Source organism: Balaenoptera borealis (assembly GCF_965194805.1).
Source record: "Balaenoptera borealis genome assembly, chromosome: 6".
Taxonomy (NCBI): domain Eukaryota; kingdom Metazoa; phylum Chordata; class Mammalia; order Artiodactyla; family Balaenopteridae; genus Balaenoptera; species Balaenoptera borealis.
In genome coordinates, this window is record NC_138863.1 from 762,875 (window position 1) to 780,883 (window position 18,009).

The following is an 18,009-nucleotide window of genomic DNA, read 5'->3' on the forward strand; positions in this document are numbered from 1 at the left end:
CTGGGCCTGTGTGGGGCTGGAGCCCATCCCCGGGGCTGGCACTGGTCGGGTGGGGCTGGGTGGGGCGGTGGAAGGTGAACAGGTGTCCGTGGAGGACCCCGGGCCAGGGCCCGGTCACTGTCAGTCTGTCTTTTCCCACCCTCGCCCCTTCGAGTCTGGCGAATCTGGCGGGGGCAGCTCATGCACTGCCCTGAGGGATCCCCGGGGCAGCAGGGTGGGGTCACTGGGGCACTCTAGGGGGGACCTGGCCAGCCCCTGGGTTGGTTCTTCAGAGGATGGGCACTGCTGCCTGATCTGAGGACGGAAGGCAGCCCTGGACAATGGGGCAGCTGGGTTTCGAGGGATGCTGGTATTTATTGGTATTTATCCCTCAGGGTCCTGCCAGGGTCTCAGTGGATTCAGGACGGACAGACAGAAGGACAGCAGGCCGAGTGGGCGGCTCCTCGCCGTCTCCTGCAGCCTCCAGGACGGGTCCTCCCCGCCCCCCTTACCCGCTCCCGCTGGGCATCCCGCAGCTTCTGCGCCAGGTCCCTCAGGGCGTCCCTCACCCAGGCCACGGCCCCCTCTGTGCTGCGGTCTCCCGGGGCAGGCGAGGGCCATCGGAGCGGAGAGCGGGACCGGCCGGGGGCGCTGGCACTCTGCCGCCCAGGGTAACCCTGGGTGCCCTCTGAGCCTGCAGGACAGTGACGACTGAGAGAGCGTGGTGGGGATGTGGTGACAGACACGCAGGTGCCCTGTCCCCCTTTCTCTCTGCCGTCCCCAGCCATGGGGAGCTTGGGGGGGCACAGGGTTCAGGCCCCCGCTTCTCTCCTGCTGGATCTGCTCCCAGACACCCCTCCTTTGGATTCCTAACCCTAACCCTAACCCCAAGGTCATGAGCCCTTGGGGGGGGGTGTGTGTGTGACTGCCCCAGGAGGGTGACACAGCTGGGACAGGAGCCTGCCTGAAGCCACAGAGGACACTGACCTTTGGTGGGGGAGCCGGGCCGCTCGGGGGAGGCCATGGGGCTCTGTCCCTGGAGCCCCAGGCCCAGGCAGAGCGTGGACCACAGCCGGCCCAGCTGGGCCTCCACCTCCCGCCTGGCGCCCTCGGCCTGGGCCAGCTCCTGCTCCAGGCTGCCGACCCGGCGGCAGGTCCTGTCCAGGCGAGCCTGGAGGCCATCGGCCGTGCCGCTGGCCTGCTGCAGCTTCCTGGTGACGCCGTGCAGCTCGGCCCGGAGGGTCCGCTCGGCGCCCTGGCTCTCGCAGAGGCCCTCCTCCAGCTGCTTCTCCCGGGCCTCGGCCATGGCTTCCACCTCCGCCAGCGTCTGCTGCAGCCTCAGGACCTGTGGGAGGGACTCGGGGGCTCCAGACCCACCTGCCCTCTGAAGACTCCCCAGCCCTCTTGGCCTTACCCCCTCCTCGGCATGTCACAGCTAGGGGGCCCTGGACCTGCTTCCCACCCCCTGTCTGACTATGGGGACACCTGAGCCCAGGTGGGGAGGGACACCCCAGAACCATGGAGCAGGTCCTGGCAGGCAGCAGAGCCCACTGGCAGCCACACAACCCTGGCCAGACGGGGCGGTGGCCCCAGGCTGTCCCCTCCTTGGCCTGCGTGGGGCCAGCCCCAGGCAGACCCTGCTCGCGGCCTGACTTGTGCCCCCATCCCCTGGGATGGTTCCTCCGTGGACTCAGGCAAGGTGCCCTCTGAATACTCATGAGTGAATGGGGGATACACGGAGACGCCACAGCCCCTCAGGAAGTGCCCAGGCTCGGGGGGAGACAGCCAGTCCCCCAGCTTGCGGCCCCGCGCCTGCCAGACGGGAAGCCCTGGGTGCTGCTGGGCTCCTACCTCCCTCTGCGAGCACTCTCTGGCTGCCTGTGCCTCGGCCGCCAGCCTCTGCAGCTCCAGCGCCTCCTGCTGGCTCTGCTGCTGCTGCTGTGCGCCCTGTGCGCCCCGGACCTGCATCCGGCACAGCTCCTGGCTCTTCCTCTGGCTCTCGGCCTCCAGTGACATCACCTGGGTGTGTGGGGTCTACACTGAGGGCGTCGCCTGGGCCTCTGTGCCAGGAGGGCAGGAGGGGCTGGGGGGGCCTCCCTCCCAGCCAGCAAACTGCACTTGGGGAAGCTAAGGCCATGTCCAGTTCCAGCCTGGGGTCTGTGCCGTGGCCCCCGCAAGACCAGGCCCTTGGGGCTGACTCTCCCGGCCACTCCACACCCTCTCCCGGTGTCTCGTCTCTGGGGCCAGGACGCTCTGTGGAGCCCAGAGACGTGAAAAATGCTGGTGCAGAGGCCACTCGAGCGAGGAAGGGTGCCTGTGTCCGTCCCTACTGTAGACAGTTCACCAACCAATTTGTCTGCAGAAGTCTGGCAAAACTGGGTGTGCACACTTTGAAGGGCGGTCTAGAGCCCTCCTGGGTGGGCTTGAGACCAAGGTGGTCAGTGTTAAGTGGCCGTGACCTCAGACGCCAAGGCTAAAGGATGAAGCATTACCCATCTGTTCACCCTGAGCCCTGAGGCGGCCGTGACGGGAAGAACCCAGGCCACTCGGGGCCACGGGAGCTGCCCACCCCGTCCCCCCGACAGCCAGCATCAGCCACCGGACGCCTGAGAAGACGTGCTGGGAGAGCCCCACCGTCGGCCCCTCTGTGGAGTGGCGCCTCCTCGGCGTGCGCCTCGGGGGGCAGAGCCAAGCCGTCCCCTCCGCGTGGCGCCCTGGCTGAACTCCTGGCCCTCAGGGTCCGTGGGCGTCCGAATGATTGTTTTAAGCCAGTAGGTTTGGGGCTTGTCCTTGTGCCCCACAGGCAGACCTGACCCAGACCCCGTGAGTCTGAGCAGGGCCCTTCTGCTGTGGCTCCAAGTCTGGGGAGGTGGGGGGCGCTCCCGGAGGGGTGTGGGCTCCAGGGCGGCCCCTCACCTGTCTGCGTAGCTCCTGGAGCTGCCGGTGGGCGTCTGCCCGTGCCTGCTCTGCCCCCTGCAGAAGTGCCCGCAGCTTGCCGGCCTCCTTCTGGGCCGCTGCCCGGGCCTCCTCCAGCACCAGCACCTTCCGTTCACTCTCCTCCTTGGAGCGCTGAAAGCTGAGCAGAGGGTCACAACCTTGGGCCGGGGAGCTCCCTGGGGGCTCCGGCATCCCCCGAGGTGACGGTCCTGGCCACCCGGCAGGCCGCCCGCCTCACTCCAGCCAGACACTCCCCACGTCCGATTCGAGTGTCCCGAAGCCCAGCCTCCTGGGGCACGCCTCTGTCTGGGTCCGACTGCCCAGCTGGCCGGGCCCCTCGCCGTGTCTCAGCCCCTCTCCCCACACCCTCCCTCTAGCCACGCTCCCAGAGGCCCAGTGTCCAGCATCCGCCGGCACCTCCGCCGCTCCCCGGGGAGGGCCGCAGCTCCGGCCAGGCTGTCCTGCCTCTGGTGGGCATCCCGGAGCCACTGACCAGGTCCTCGGCCTCCCTCTGCTCCCCGGCCCTGGGCCGTCTCCTTCTGGCCACTTGGGGCCTGTCTTGCCTGCTGAACGGAACTTCCTGAGGGTGAGGACAGGCCTGGCGGCGTCCCAGCCTCCGCCTCCTGGGCCAGCACTGTAGACCCTTTGGATGGGCAGCTGGCACCCTGGGTCCGTTTGGTGTGTCCGCTTCACCATCATCCGGCCCAGCTCAATAGGACCGGGGCTGCTCGGTGGGGCGGCCGCCCTACCTGGCCTTCTCCTGCTCGACTCTGCGGATGGTGGCCCGCAGCTCGGTGTTGGAATCCCGCAGCATGTCCTTCTCTCGGGCCTCGTCCTCCAGCGCCCGGCGGGCGTCCCGGGCCTCCCTGTGCAGCCCCTCCCGGCTCTCCTCGCTGCCCTGCAGCTCCCGGCGCAGGGCGGCCAGCCCTTCCTGGGCCTCGTGCAGCTGTGCCCGCAGCCTCTCGGCCTGGGGAGGAGTGTGTGGCTCTAGGGACCAGCTGGGGGCCACGGGTCAGGGTCAGCTGTGGCCTCTGGCTCTGCTCTGGCAGCGCCAGTGCCCCACCCACCCCGGCCCCGGGTCGTCAAGTGCTCGAAGGAGAAGCAGGCAGCCCGGCTTTGCCCACGCCGCTGAGGCTGCAGGACGGCTCACCGGGGCCCGTCCCAGAGCCCTGGCAGGAGACACCCTGGCCCTTCCTGACCCTGGTGCTGCCCTGCGCTCCCTCCCTGGACCCTGGGGACGTTGGTCACCGGTCAGCAGGACCTGTGTGGGACACAGCTCCGCCCACACCTCGGCACTGTCCCCACCTGTGTCCCTCGCGCGGCTCCTCCCCTTCAGTAAGGGTGTGGCCCCCGGGCCACCGCCCACCCTGGTGTGGAGAGCCGCCTCAGCAGCCCCGGCTCCGGAGCCCTGCACGGCCACGGGCACGTCCACTGCCTCGGGCCTCGGCTCCCTCTCGGTGAGGGAGGGGGTGGGGAGGCAAGGTCTCTGGGCGACGGCGCCCTCAGCGTCCTCTGGCCGCAGCAGGGCCGCCCGGACCGGGCTGTCGCTGTCACAGGAGCACGGTTCAAGGTGCCCGCCACAGAATCGAGGGCCTCCTAAACCCCAGGGGTGAGGGCAGCAGAGGCCCCAGGGTGGGAAGGCTGTGGAGCCGGTGGGGACCTCAGGGCCCAGCAGCCCGGACCCTGGCCTCAGGCCACTCTGCACCTCTGTGAGCTGACCCGAGGAGGGGGAGAGGCTGCAAGCGTGTCCTCGTCCCCTGCCAGACCTGCTCCGGGCCCAGAGGGGGACTCCCACCGCGCTGGAGCCGGGACCTGTGTCATCCCCTGCTCCGGGGCCCTCCTCACCCCCTGGCTTCCGGGCAGGGCCTGTGGCTCCGTGGTTTTGTGGGGCTGAGAGCCGAGCTGAAGCGTTGGTGGCGGCCAGGGTTCCTAACCGCCCTGGGACGCGAGCTGCCTCAGGGCCCCCCCGGGCTCACCCTCTGGTGGGAGGTGCTGGAGGGAGTGCAGACCCCGGGAAGGGGCAGCCCAGCCCGACGCGCGGGCTCTGGGGCTCGGCCGGGATCCCTGGTCTCCCCACCGACCACGGCGCACTCTGGAGAAGGCGTGCCCCAGAGGAGGAGGTGGAGGAAGCCGGCAGGGGAAGCCACAGAAACAGAGCCACGTCCAGGCGCTGGTTTGCCGGAGCGAGCCCCACTTTGCTGGCTGTTTCAGCGGGACACTGTCCAGGCCCCTGGCCGGCCTGGCTCCCGCGTCCGCCGGCTGTTATTGTTGTTCTGTTTTTGGGAAAGGCCCCCCTCCGCTCCCCTCCCGCCCCCCACATGTGGGAGCCACAAGTGTGCAGAGCATTTTCCGCCGAGCTCAGCAGAAATCCACCCCGAAGGTCAAGGACCAGCGAAAGGGCCTATCCATCATAAAAGAAGCTGTTTTCATTTCCCAGGGCCGAGGAGATGAAAACAAGCAAAACAAACGCGGGGGAGCCCCCCCGCCCCGCCCTCCGCCTCATGAGAACAACCATCCCTTTTACAGGAATTTTACAGCCAAATCTCTTAATGTGATTATAATAATTATTTCTTTACTAGAAATTGTATAAACAGCCTCTTTTGAAATCTCCTGCAGGGAGGTGACCCGAGGGCTCTGCACGGAGGAGGGAAAGCAGGGGAGGGGCTGCTGAGGGGCGCTGGCCTGTGTGTGCGTGTTCACGTGTGTGCATGCATGTGCAAGCACACACGTGTGTATGCACACAGCATGCGTGAGTGTGTGGTGTGTGCGTCTGCACACACCTATGTGCAGACATGCGTGCCCACGTGTCCGTTCACACACGTGTGATGCTCATACATGTGTGTACTCTCGGAGCCGCGTGTGCTGCTTGTTGCACAGATGTGGTGTCCATATGTGTTTGCATGTGTGAGTGCTGTGTCCACGCGTGAGTGCATGTGTGTGCACTGTCACTGTGTGTGCACATGTGTGCATGGGGGTGTGGTCTCCATGTGCACAAGAGGTGTATGTGTTGCGTGTGATACACGCACACACACACATGCGCACGCGCGTGTGGACCTCAGGCACGGCTGTGAGAGGCCTGGACGTTCCTCCAGTTTAAAGGCTGTGAAAATGTTATGGTTTCCATGGCAACTCTGGGCCAGCCTGGCGCCTGGGAGGGTCCTCTGGGCTCCCTCTCTCTGCCATTGTTCCCCTTGCCCCCCTCACCCGCCTCAGCCTCCCCATCACCCCGTCCCCATTCTGGGGCCCCTCTCCTTTCTGGGGGCGGCCGATCGGGGAACCTGAACTTCCCACGAGGCCTTGCTTTCTCCCTTCACCCACCAGCACAAACGTGCCCCCGGTCTCCCCTGCTCCTCCCCCTGCCGCCCCCAGTTTTAAAATCTCATTCTGCTTCCCCGTGTGGTCGCTGACCGGGCCTGACTTCGAAATCTGTTGAAAGGAGACCTTTCTCTTTGGGGGCCAAAGTAAACAGGCTGTCATGTTCAATCACGCTCTCGTCCTCTCCTGGCCCGGCTCGGGGTGCCGGGGGAGGGCCCAGCCCCTCTCCTCACTGCTGGCCGCCCCCCCGCCCGCCTACCAGCCTTGGCGCCCGGCCCGGGGAGTGCATGAGGTCGCCGGGCCCCGGGGCCCCTCCCCCAGCCCCAATCCCTGTGCCCGCCTGCCCTCCCCCTCCCGGCGTCCCCAAGTCCCGTCAAATCCCCTTCAGAAACACCTCCCCGGCCTGCCTGCCGAGCTCCGCCGGCCGGGGCCCAGACCGGCCCCCACCCCGGGACACCTCACGAGGCTCCGGGGGCCCTGCACCGGCCTCCGGGCCCTGGCGGGGCCCGCGCGCGGCTGCCCCTGGACACCCCACTCACTCTGCGTGTCCCCCCCCAGCCCAGAGCGGCCTCGCCCCCCAGGGCCTGGTCCGGCGGCGTCCAGGCCTCACGCTGCGTGCGGGCTGCACCCGCTCAGCACCGTCTCGCCCGGGGTCCCCCCACGGCCTGTTGGAAGGTGGGTCCTGGATGCGGGTCCCCTCCTACCCCTCAGGTCACACCTGCCTCGCGGGAGCCCCCCTTCCCGCTCTGCCTCACCTCTCGCCTGGCGCTGCTCCGCTCGGCTGCCATCTCCCGGAGCCTCTCGCCCAGAGCCCTGGCCTCCCTCTGACGGGCCGAGATGGCGTCCCCAAACTGGGCCTGCAGGGCCTTCAGGTCTGCGGTCGCGGCGCTGATGGCGGCCTGGGGGAGCAGCAAGCCGGCCGCAGCGTCAAGCGCGCCTGGCGGTAGGCTCAGGCCCCCACGGGCAGCCCGCTCGGGCCGCATAAGGTGGGCCTGGGGCTCTGGGCGACCACGGCCAGCGCCTCGAATGCCGGTTCCTGAGGGTCCCAGCGGTGAGCGGGGCGGGCAGAGGTCCCGGGGTGGGGGGAGCTTCCCATGGGAAGGGCTGACTCTGCCCCCCGAACTTTCAAGCAGGCGGGTGGGTCGGGGGACGCCCCCAGGCTCTAAGTGTGTGAGTGCCCGCGACCCCCCCGGGAGGGGTCGGGGGCTCTGCCTGCACCCCTTGGGCGTAGGTCGTCCCTATTCGGACACACGGCCACGCTCCGATTGGATGTCCATTCGGGCGGGACTCAGCTTGGCCTGAATCTGCTTTCCTGTGGCCACAGCGCCCAAGACGCTCCTCTAGAGCTAACCGAGGGGCACCTGGAGCAGCGGGTCCTCTGGGCCGCAGGCTTGGCCGTGGCCATGCTCGAACCCCTCCTGCCCATGAACGAAGACACCACCTGCTTACCCTGAGCCCGAGGCCCAGCCCAGCCTCCTGGCCAGGACACACCCCCGCCACCCGGCCCCGGGGTGGTCTGGTCCCCCAGGGGCAGTTTCCTCCGCGGGGCGAGGGACAGAGCTGGCTTTGTGCTCCGGGGAGGCCTGGTGCCCTGCTGCGCCCCACTGGGTCTCTGGGAGACCCCCCCCCCCCCCAGTTTGCAGGCCACTGCCTGAGGGCTCTGGCAGGCTGGGGCTCTATCAGGCCAAGCCTCCTGCTCTCGGGGATGGAACCTCGCTGGTGCCGCCTCTGTTCCTGGCCCCTGCTGTCCGTCTCCACTGAGAAGTGTCACCTTGGATGGCCACGTCTGGCTGTGCCCCCAGGACAGCCCTAGCGAGGCTGTGGTCAGTGCGTGGTGTGGCCAGGGTGGGGTGGGAGTGGAAGGGCTGCCTCTTCGGGGTCATGAGCCACAGGGCAAAGCCGGGAGCCCCTCCACCTACGGGGGGCTTGCTCGTAGGTCACGCCACAACTGGTGTTCCTTGGCTGGCATTTCTCCCCACCCTCCCCTCTCAGTGGGTTTTAATTTCCATTTTCCAAGCCGTGGTGGCAAAAGAGCCCTTAATGAGCTCCCGGAAGAGCCCAGCTGGCGGGCAGGCCCCCCCCGCCGCCCATCCAGGGGGAGACTCAGAGCCAGCTCTAGGGAAAACTCCCAGAGAGGCCCCTCTGCGAGCCGGCGCCTCCGCTCCCGGGTCTTGGGGTCTTTCCTGGCCCCCTGACCACAGGGTGGGCCGAGGGAGCAGCTAGGGGGAAGGAGGCCCCAGTCCCATGGGGCTCCCACGCCACTCGCGGCTGTGCCCATGGAGGGGCCATCTGGCCTCGGGGGTAGGACAGAGCAGGGCGGGGGCTCCAGGGGGCGCGGCTCTCAGGCAACACTCTCCCGGGTGCCAGGAGCTGCCATCTGGCCTCGGGGGTAGGACAGAGCAGGGCGGGGGCTCCAGGGGGCGCGGCTCTCAGGCAACACTCTCCCGGGTGCCAGGAGCTGCCCAGGACTTCTCAGCTAGTGACCCGGGGATCTGGGTCGCTGCATCGGGGCGGGCTGAGGAAACACCCTGGCAGCCAACTCCTAATTGCAACACTCTTTCCCCTGCCCAGCACCCCTCCCCCCACTGTCCGGTAGGTCGGAACAAACTGCCTGGCCTCCCCAGGCCCTGCCATCTGGGCGTCCTGCCCTCGTCCAGGAGGCCCATCCTGCGGTCACTGAGCACGGCCCCGCTTGTGGGGTCAGAGGGTCGCCACCCAGCCCTGCAGCCTGCGTTCCACCCACTCACTTGTCCACGGACTCACTGGGTCATTAATGCAGCACCAGGGGAGCATCCAACCCCGCACCCTTGGGGCTGGGGACACACCAGGGACCGGGGTGAGAAATGAAGGTGGGCAGGCTGGAAGGACAAAGGCAGGGAGCAGAGGAGACGTGGCGCTGGCCCAGCTGAGCCGACTGGGTGCGGCTGGAGCCCTGGGAGTGTGCAGCAGGGTCCGGCCTTGCCCTCGACCACCCCCACTACCCGCAGGGGGGCTGTGTCCCCCGACCTCACCGTAAGCCGTCCCCCCGGCCCCCTCCTCCCGTGAGCAGCAGGGCCCTGGCCTCCGCATCACCCACCCGGGGCCTGGCACCACTCCGTAAACAGGCCGAGGCTACCCTGCCGGCGACCGCAGCGGTGCCCAGCCCCGCCCGTGGGGTGGGGCACAGGACCCCAGGGTTGCCACCCCTACTCCCCAGAGTCTTAGTTGCTGTTGCCTGCCCTGTCCCCCCCAGACGTGGGCTCCTGAAGAGGAGTCAGGGGCCCCGGGTGACCCCAGCTGGCTGCCCACAGTGGCCTCCATGCACGTGTGGGCCTCTGTCCACTGGCCCAGGGTGGGCTGCTGCCTGCTGGGGTCCCTCTGGCCCCTCGGCGGATGCCTCCCTCCGGCCCTGCTGGGGATTCTCTACGGGGTCCTTTCTGGTGAGCGTTTGCCTCAGTTACAACGCCGGCCTACCTGGCTGGGTTTCTCCTTTGGGAGGGGCCTCTCCAGAGAGTCAGCCCCAAGAGGCCCTCGGAGCCTCCTACAGCTATGCTGTGCCACAGGCAGCTGAGGTCAGACAGGGAAGGCCGGGGGCTGGGGGGCTGGCGGGCACAAGCCTGGGTCTGCCCCCTCTGTTGCTGGTGCCAGGCCCTCCCCTCTCTGGCTTCTGCCCAGTGGCACGAAGGTGACTGGCCTGCTGCCCCCCACCCCTGTCCCACCCCATCGCCTTTGCTTCCCGCGGAGACACTGTCCCCTCCCAGCAGGGCATCTGGAGATCCCTGGGGGAAACGGAGGCTCGGGTGGGTTGGGTGGAGGGGATGTATCCCTGGGACCAGGCAGGGAGGGGGCGCCTCTGGGGGTCTGCCGCCCCTGCTGGGCTGTGCAGGCGGCCAGGCCAGGTGTCCCGTTCTGGCTGGGGTGCGGGCTCACCTCGGCTCGCTCCTGCCGGCCCTGGGCCTCCTGCTGCACCAGCTCCAGCTCCCACGCGGCCCGGGACAGTTCCTCCCTCAGCTGGCTGGTCTCCGCTTCCCTCAGAGCCAGGGCCTGGGCGACGGGGTGGGGTGCTCATGAGAGGGCTGGGGGGCTCTGAGGAGAGGCTCAGCAGAGCTCTGGGTGCCACGGCCCTGCCAGGACGCAGGCTCTGGGAGGAGGAGCCCTCAGAGGCAGCTGCATCCTGAGGGGGTGGGTCCAGCCTCCCAGCCTGCGCTCAGGCAGCTCCCCTACCCCACCTGCATCTGCCCAATACCTGCTCTTTCCCAGCGCAGGTCAGGGGGCTTCACGGGCCACCTCCTCCCTGGAGCCCTCCAGCCGCTCCAGGCACAGAGCAGGAACCGCTAATGGTTCTTAACCTCCCCACGTGCTCCGTGTCGCTGAGGGTGAGGGGGTGCGCGTGAGCCCCCAGAGATGCTGCGTTTCACCCACCAGCCCCGAGGTGGGAGGGACCCCTGCTCTGTCATCAGGCTGTGAGGTGGCAGAGATTTGGCAATGCCTGTCAGTCACAAATGCACATCCTCTCCATGCCAGGCCCACAGGGCCAGGCCCACTGGGGAGGGCAGCCTGGAGACGTGCATGACCTACGCTCGGGGTCTCCGATGAGTATTTATAATGTTATTTATAATGGCAGCAAGACTCCCACCGAAGGGAGGCCAACAGAACAAAGCGGGGTCCTGCACACGTCAGGGCGTCACGCAGCTGTGAAAAAGAACCATTGCGCTCTGAACACAGTGTGGAAAGACCCCAGATCTGTTGATCCTGAGAAGAGAAAGTCCCAGAACATTGTGTGTCCTCTTCATCCTTGTGCTACAGAGGCGGGCGTAGGAGTGTGTATTCCCACTTGCTGGCCTGTGCACGGCAATCTCTGGGAGAAGGTTTGTAACAAAGAGTGCGTCTGCTTTTTGCCCTGGGTGCTGGGGGAGCCTCTAAACCCCCGGAATTTCACAAGTGAGGGACCCTGGGACCACACCTGAGCTTGTGCTAACAAGGTGGTCAGAACCCTGGGGCAGTGAGCCGCTGAGATCAGCCTGACCACCCAACCTCTGGGAGGGGGCTGGACCCTGAGTTGAGTCCATCACACCCACACCACCCAATAAAACCCTGGAGCTTACCGGCCGGTAAACACCCTAATGTGCCAGTGGGTGACCTGCCCTGACTCTGCGGAGAGAGAGCCCGTCCCTGTGTCTCTCCACTGACCTGTGTCCTTTACAATAAAACTAATTGCAAGTGTAGTGCTTCCTGGAGTTCTGTGAGTCACCCTAGTGCACAGTTGAAACCGGGGTTCTGCCCTCTCCGGACATTCGTGTGATGCCCTCCCTCTACCACAGCCTCCTGATCTCCTTCAAGCCCCACCCTCGACACGCCGTCCTCACTTTCAGGAAGCAGGAGAGCGGAGTGGCCAAGGACACGGTCCCCACTGCCCAGCAGGTGTACCGTGCCACCCTGGGCAAGTTATTCAACGTCTGTGAATCTCTGTTTCCCACCAGTCAGAGGGGGCCGATAAGAGCGTGCACCTCACAGCACTGTGAGAATCAAACTAGAGATGCAGAGCCTGACGATAAACCTTGGTTATTCCTGCTACTGTAACTCTTCTCCCGCAATCTGTAGTTTGTACCAGCATCTGAGAGTCCTGTCACAGTGTGACAACCCACATGAATGTGTTTACTTGTCTGTTCCATTCACTCAACAGTGCATGCTTCAGGGTGGCACGGAATGCTGGAACAGCCTGGACTCGGAGGGTAGCTTTTAGCTGCCCAGTGTCTGAATTCCAGCAGCCTGCGGGATGGGAGGCTGGTCGGGTGGGTGGCTGATGGATGGACACAGTGATGCCTGGCTGGCTGGCTGATCAGATGGATGGAGGGATAATCAGACACATGGATAATCAGTGGATAGGGATGGGCAGCTGAGTGTGTGGACAGACGGAAGGATCTTTAAGTGAATGGATGGGTGACTGGTTGAGTGAGTGGTTGAATAGATGGATGGTCAGGTGAGTGGATGGATAGTTGGATGGATGTTTAAGCAAGTTGAGGGATAGATTTATGGTCAGGTGTGTGAATGAACAACTGGGTATGTTAATAGATGGCCATGTATGTGGGTAGACAGCTGGGTGTGTGAATAAAGGATGGCTATTCAAGTGAACGGATGGATGATGGACAAGGGAGTGGAGGGACAGTGAACTGCATGGATGTATAAATGGGCAGGTAGATTAATGGGCAGATGGATGAATGGTTGGATGGGTAGATGGATGGATGGATTGATGGATAGATGGGTGGATGGGTGGGTGGAGGGACAGGTGGATGGATGAATGGTTATGTGGATAGATGGACAGATGGTTGGATGGATAGATGGATGGATGTATAGATGGACAGATGGTTGGATGGATAGATGGATGGATGTATAGATGGACAGATGGTTGGATGGGTGCATGGTTGGATGGATGGATGGATGGGTGGATGGACGGGTGGATGGGTGGATGGGTGGATGGACAAATGGTTGGACTGGTGGATGGATGGGTGGATGGATGGATGGGTGGACGGGTGGATGGATGGATGGGTAGATGGGTGGATGGATGGATGGGTGGATGGGTGGATGGGTGGATGGGTGGATGGATGGATGGGTGGATGGATGGATGGGTAGATGGGTGGATGGATGGATGGATGGATGGGTGGATGGGTGGATGGGTGGATGGGTAGATGGGTGGATGGATGGATGGGTGGATAGGTGGATGGGTGGATGGGTGGATGGTAGGTCGGGGAATGTCTGTCCACCAGGACTGCTGTGGAAGGTCAAAGCTGCAACAACGGTGACGTGGAAAGGTTGCCCCACACAGCCCTCTTGCTGGGTGGGAGAAGGCACGGTGAGCACCCATGAGGACGCCCCACTGCCTCGTGGTCCGCCCATCACCTGCTGCATCTCATGCTCCAGCTGAAGGAGACTCTCATCCCGCTCTTGCTTCAGGCTCTGAATTTCCTCCTTCAGAGCCTCGCTCTTGGCTGCACTTTTTGCCACCAGCTCCTTCTCCTGTTCCAGCCTGCGTGCTGCCACTTCCTTCTCCTCTGTCAGAGACAGACTCAGGGTCTCCTGGGCCGAGGAAAAGGGACAGGCTGTGAAGACTCACAGGTCAGGACTCGTAAGACCAGCAGGCGCCTGTGTTCCTGAGTGAGACTGGGTTCATGGGACATCGGGCAGGACGGGTGCCCAGGGACCGGTCAGTCCAGCCAGCCTCACGCCGCCACCTCACACGCACAGACAAGCGCGGCGGAGGGCGCTCTGGGCCCCAGCGGCCACCACCCCCGACTCGAGTCACAGCTCAGAAACCTTTCCTGAGCCTCCACAGAGCACCAGGCACCCTGACATGCAAAGTGTGTACGGACGTGTCACTCGAGGCCTTCTGGGCCTGTGACCAGTGGGACGTCTCAGAGGGGGACAGAGCTCCCTCCGGCTATGGGCCCTCAGACTGCGGCCAGGTCAGCCGACGCCCGTGGGCACCTCTTCCGTGAGGGACGGGGCCCTGGCCGCCCACGCGCACTGTCAAGGGTCCTCCTGCCCAGCCTCCGCGTGGCCTGGGCACCCCTGCCGCCCGGCTGGTCTCCTGGGCCCCTCCCCAAGTGCCTGCCGTCCCTGGGGACACGGTAGACTCCCGGGAAGCGACCGGGCAGCTGGGGGCTGGTCCCAGGGAGGCAGACCTTCTCCCTCTGGAGCCGGGCTAGGTCCTCGAGGTGGGCCAGCGCCTGGCTCTCCAGGGCCAGCTGCGTGTCCTGCTTCTGCTGTACCACCTGCTGCAGGAGCCGCCCCACGTCCCCCTGCAGCTTCGTCTCCTGGACCTCCCAGGTGCTCTTCAGCTGCTCCATTTGCACTGTGAAGGGACAGGCGCATCCGACACCCACCACGGGGCCCTCCCTCACCGCCACCTCATCCCCCGGAACACCCTGCGGCCCTGTGAGGCCCTGTGGAGTGACAGCCCCCGGCTCTGAGGATGCTGCCCAAGCCAGCGGGACAGAGCCCCCCGGGCACCACTGCAGGCGCGTGTCCTGATCCCAGCCCGCGCTGGGAAGCCCGCATGCTGCGGGGGGGGGGGGGGGGCGGGCGCTGCCACGCTGACCCTGTGGCCACAGCCCATTCTGAGCCTCGGGCCAGCGCCGGCAGCTGTACCCACCCGTCACAGAGAGTAGCGGCACAGCCCGTTCAGACACACGCGCTCTAGGCTGTGTTTGGGCCCCTTTGGGGGCCGGGGAGTGGGAGCAGTGCCTCAGGGGACGGGCTCATCTAAGGGGTCCTTCTGGGGCTGATCTGGGGAGAGCAGCAGAGCGACCCCGTCTGTGGAGCACCTCGCAGGGCCTGCCGGGCCAGCCTCGCACTCCGGGCCTCTCCCTCCAGCTGCTCCTGCTGTGACTGCAGCTGTGACGCCAGCTGTTGGGCCTCAAAGAGGCTGCTCTCCAGGGAGTCCCTCTCGGCCCTGCAGAGAGTCATCAAACAACAGGCGAGTCACTCACGCTGGCGGAGGATCCTGCCAACGAGGGACAGCGTGGAGCCCATGTGCTAGGACGGTGCCCGTCAAGGCTGGCATAGTAAATCAGAAGGCAAACAGAGGACAGCTCATTCATCTTAAATCTCTAAGAACAAATTGGACCCTGCATAAAAAATGTTCCAGGTGGACTAAAAAGCTAAAATGCAAAAACAAAACAAATAGACAACAACTAAGCAACTCAGAACTGTAAAAATAGTAGAAAAAAATCCAGAAGGGTATTTTATAACTGTAAGCAAGACACAAAAGCCAGAAGACAAAAATAAAGAGGCCAACAGATCTGAATACACTTAAAGAGAGGGAGACGGAATCTTTTGTGCAGAAAAGATTCCACAAACCAAGTCAAAAGACAAGGGACAGACTTGGAGAAAATATTTGCACTAAATATGCAAAGGGTTAATACCCGTCATATACAAGGAGCGCCTACCAATCAGTGACAGAAAGCGACTGATCCCACAGAAAAATGAGAACAATGACTGTTATTCACAAAGAAAACACAAATGGTGAATAAACATAAGAAACTCACTAGTCCTCAAGGGGGTTCAAATCACAACTGTGATGGTTATCGATTACATATCACATTAGCAAAAGCTTAAAATAACGATCGTATCCACTGTTGGCAAGGGTGTGAGGATGACTTTCTCTGGTGGAGGGGGGACTGGGAAATTTCAGAATGTAAAGCGTGCATATCTTTGGGCCAGCAGTCCCACTTCTAGGGGTCAGTTCTTCAGAAATACACATGAACCAATGGCGCAGCGCAGGGATGTTCCCCGTAGCGTCACACAGGGCGTCAATCAGACTCAGCTTCAATGCCATGAAATGCTAGAATGTTTCAGAAACTATGGGGCATCTCGTCAGCTGCTAAGACAATGAGGACATTCTCTTAAAGAGTCGCTCTGAGAAGCAGCCTCCAGAGCGGAACTTGCGCAGCACGATTCCCCCCGTGAAGAAGCCGCCTCTGCGTCTGGGCACTGACGCAGCCCTTCAGAAAGTGCCTGGGGTGAACAAGGTGACTCACAGCGGCGCCCGCTTCTGGGGAGGGTGATGACATGGGCTGCATCTCTGACAGCGAATCCATCAGTCACCAGCCAGCCAACGAGCGTGTGCTCTGTCCAGTGCTGGGTGATGTACGGTGAAAAAAACAACCAACCAACCAACCAACGAGGACACACCACAAACACTCAACACAGATACCCACATGAAGACACAGACAGCCGATGCACAGCCCCAAACGGCTTGGTGGATCAGGGAGGGCCACGGGCCATGGGGGACCTTGCTCAGCCCGTCCCAGCCCCGCCACAGTCTCCCTCGGGGCCCCTGCACACCGCTGCCACCAGTGTCGGAGTGGGGTGTTGTCAGCACCTTCCGGGACGCCCTGGTGTCTGCAGAGCCCCTGAACCTCACTCCTCTGATATCCCGTCCCCACTCCAGTCCCCACCCTCTTAAGCACCCCACGTGTTCCCCACTCTCCACATCTGGACGGCTCTCCCCAGCTTTCTGTGCCCACCTAGTCCCCTCTGAGGGGAGTGGCCTGTGCCGGTCCCGGACACTCTAAGGATGTGTCCAGTCTGTCCCTCCACCAGAGCCCGGGAGCATCTCACTTCCTGGAAGGGAGCCCGGCACCACCAGCGAGGGTGTGTGGGGTGCAGGTGGGACCCCAGTCCACCGAGCTGGAGCCGGAGAACTAAACGAGGTCCCCGGCACTGCAGCCTTGTCAGGGCCTGGGACTGGGGGCCGGAGGACCTTGAAACCGGGGCTCCTCGGTCATCAGGAGAAGCAAGCCATGTCCCGTGCCGCCCTGTCACCAGGAGCTCAGACTGGTCCCGGCCAAGTGCCGTTCAGTGGGTGTGGGACTCCGTCTGGGAGCTGCAGGGCCTCCATCCACAGAGGCCCTGGGCCCAGTGCTGAGGCTGGGGGAGGGTCCCCTGACCAGGGCCCATGATCTGGGCGGCAAATGCTGGCGGGAGGAAAGAGGCCCCCTCCCCTGTCCTCTGAGCACCGGTGGGGCCTGGGAGGGGGCCAGGAGTGGGGTCTTGGGACCCTCTGCTGCCGCCCACCAGGAGGAGACTTCATCGGGCTTCCTGCTCCAATCTGTGCCCACGCTTTCCTCGGGAGGAGAGGTCTTCTGTGAAGAAGTTCAAGGACCTGGGCCTCTAAGTTTCCTCATGGCCCCCAGTTCTGGAGTTTCAGGAGGAACTCTTTCTACAAAAATACTTTGATGTTCCTGAGAAGGGCACAAGGTGCAGAAAGCCACCAGCTTTTGGATGTCCTTAGAGGTCACAGGCCAGCTCAGCTCACCAGGCAACAGCTGGCAGGGCACCCTGTTCTCGCCTACAGTGTCTGTTCCAGGTCTCCTGGAAGTGGCCCCGATGGTCTTCAGGGTTCACCCCCACCCCCAGCCTCGAGGTTCCCTGGGGCTGCCACCACCCTGGCTCCAGGGGTAGTCATGGGGCCCCAGCCTGCATGTCGGAGCCCTGCGACGCCCAGGATCTCCTCAAGGACGTCAAGCGGCTCAAGACGGCTGTGGGCAGTGGCTCTCAGGCCTCGTGGGGAGAAGGGCGCTCTGTGTCTGCTGGAGGAGGAGCTGGGCGTGGCCGCTGGCCATCTTGCCAGCTCTCACCCCGAGCCTGCCCAGGAATGAAGTCTCCTTAGAGTTGAGCCACGCTGATGGGGGAAAGGCAGGCTGTTGAGGGCACCACAGGAGCGCCTGGATCCAGCCTTGCCTGAAGCAGTGTGTATCCTGAACTTCTCAGATCCATGAGCAGGACGTTCCACACCTTTTTTTCTGCTGGTCTGAGATGGGCCAGTGCAGCCACCTCTCTCAGGAAAACTGTCCTAGGAAGGCTCTCGCTGCATTTACCTCTTCTAGGTGCTCCCTGACCCCACGGGCACTGTGTTTGCCCCTCACTTACAGCCCCTCTCCCATCTAGACATACCTGCCCTGCCTTACAGTTGCTGAGTGACTGCCCATCCCTGCCACACCACAGGCTCCCTGAGGTCAAGGCCACATGAACACTCCCTGCCGACCCCAGGTACCTGAGGTCAGCTGCCTCCTCAGCTGTGAGCTGGCCCTGCCTCTCCAGGGCCTCCTGCTTGGCCAGCAGCTGGGCCCGCTCTTCAGACAAAGCCTCCTTCTCCTGCAGGGCCCTCTGGAGAGCGGCCATGTGGGCCTCCTGGTCTTGCAGGCTCTGGGCTAGCTGCTCCTCCAGGGCCTGTTTCTTGCATGTGACCTAGGGGAGGGGGAGGGGAAAGTCCAGCAGAGAGAGTGGAAGTGTGAGGAG

The 18,009-nt window shown here is 64.1% G+C and overlaps 1 protein-coding gene across 1 annotated transcript in view; it reads right to left on the bottom strand.

Moving 5' to 3' along the window:
• The window catches only part of LOC309631028 (ciliary rootlet coiled-coil protein 2-like), a 58,991-nt gene that overhangs the window by 5,673 nt on the left and 35,309 nt on the right, over nt 1-18,009 (bottom strand). The window contains exons 14-24 of the mRNA XM_082396962.1: nt 17,765-17,958; nt 14,532-14,659; nt 13,890-14,059; nt 13,108-13,284; nt 10,141-10,254; nt 6,987-7,130; nt 3,666-3,883; nt 2,896-3,055; nt 1,831-1,998; nt 967-1,324; nt 492-673 (exon numbers count right to left, since the gene is read on the bottom strand). Coding sequence (XP_082253088.1) covers nt 492-673; nt 967-1,324; nt 1,831-1,998; nt 2,896-3,055; nt 3,666-3,883; nt 6,987-7,130; nt 10,141-10,254; nt 13,108-13,284; nt 13,890-14,059; nt 14,532-14,659; nt 17,765-17,958 — 2,013 coding nt within the window. The remainder of the gene's footprint in view (nt 1-491; nt 674-966; nt 1,325-1,830; nt 1,999-2,895; nt 3,056-3,665; nt 3,884-6,986; nt 7,131-10,140; nt 10,255-13,107; nt 13,285-13,889; nt 14,060-14,531; nt 14,660-17,764; nt 17,959-18,009) is intronic.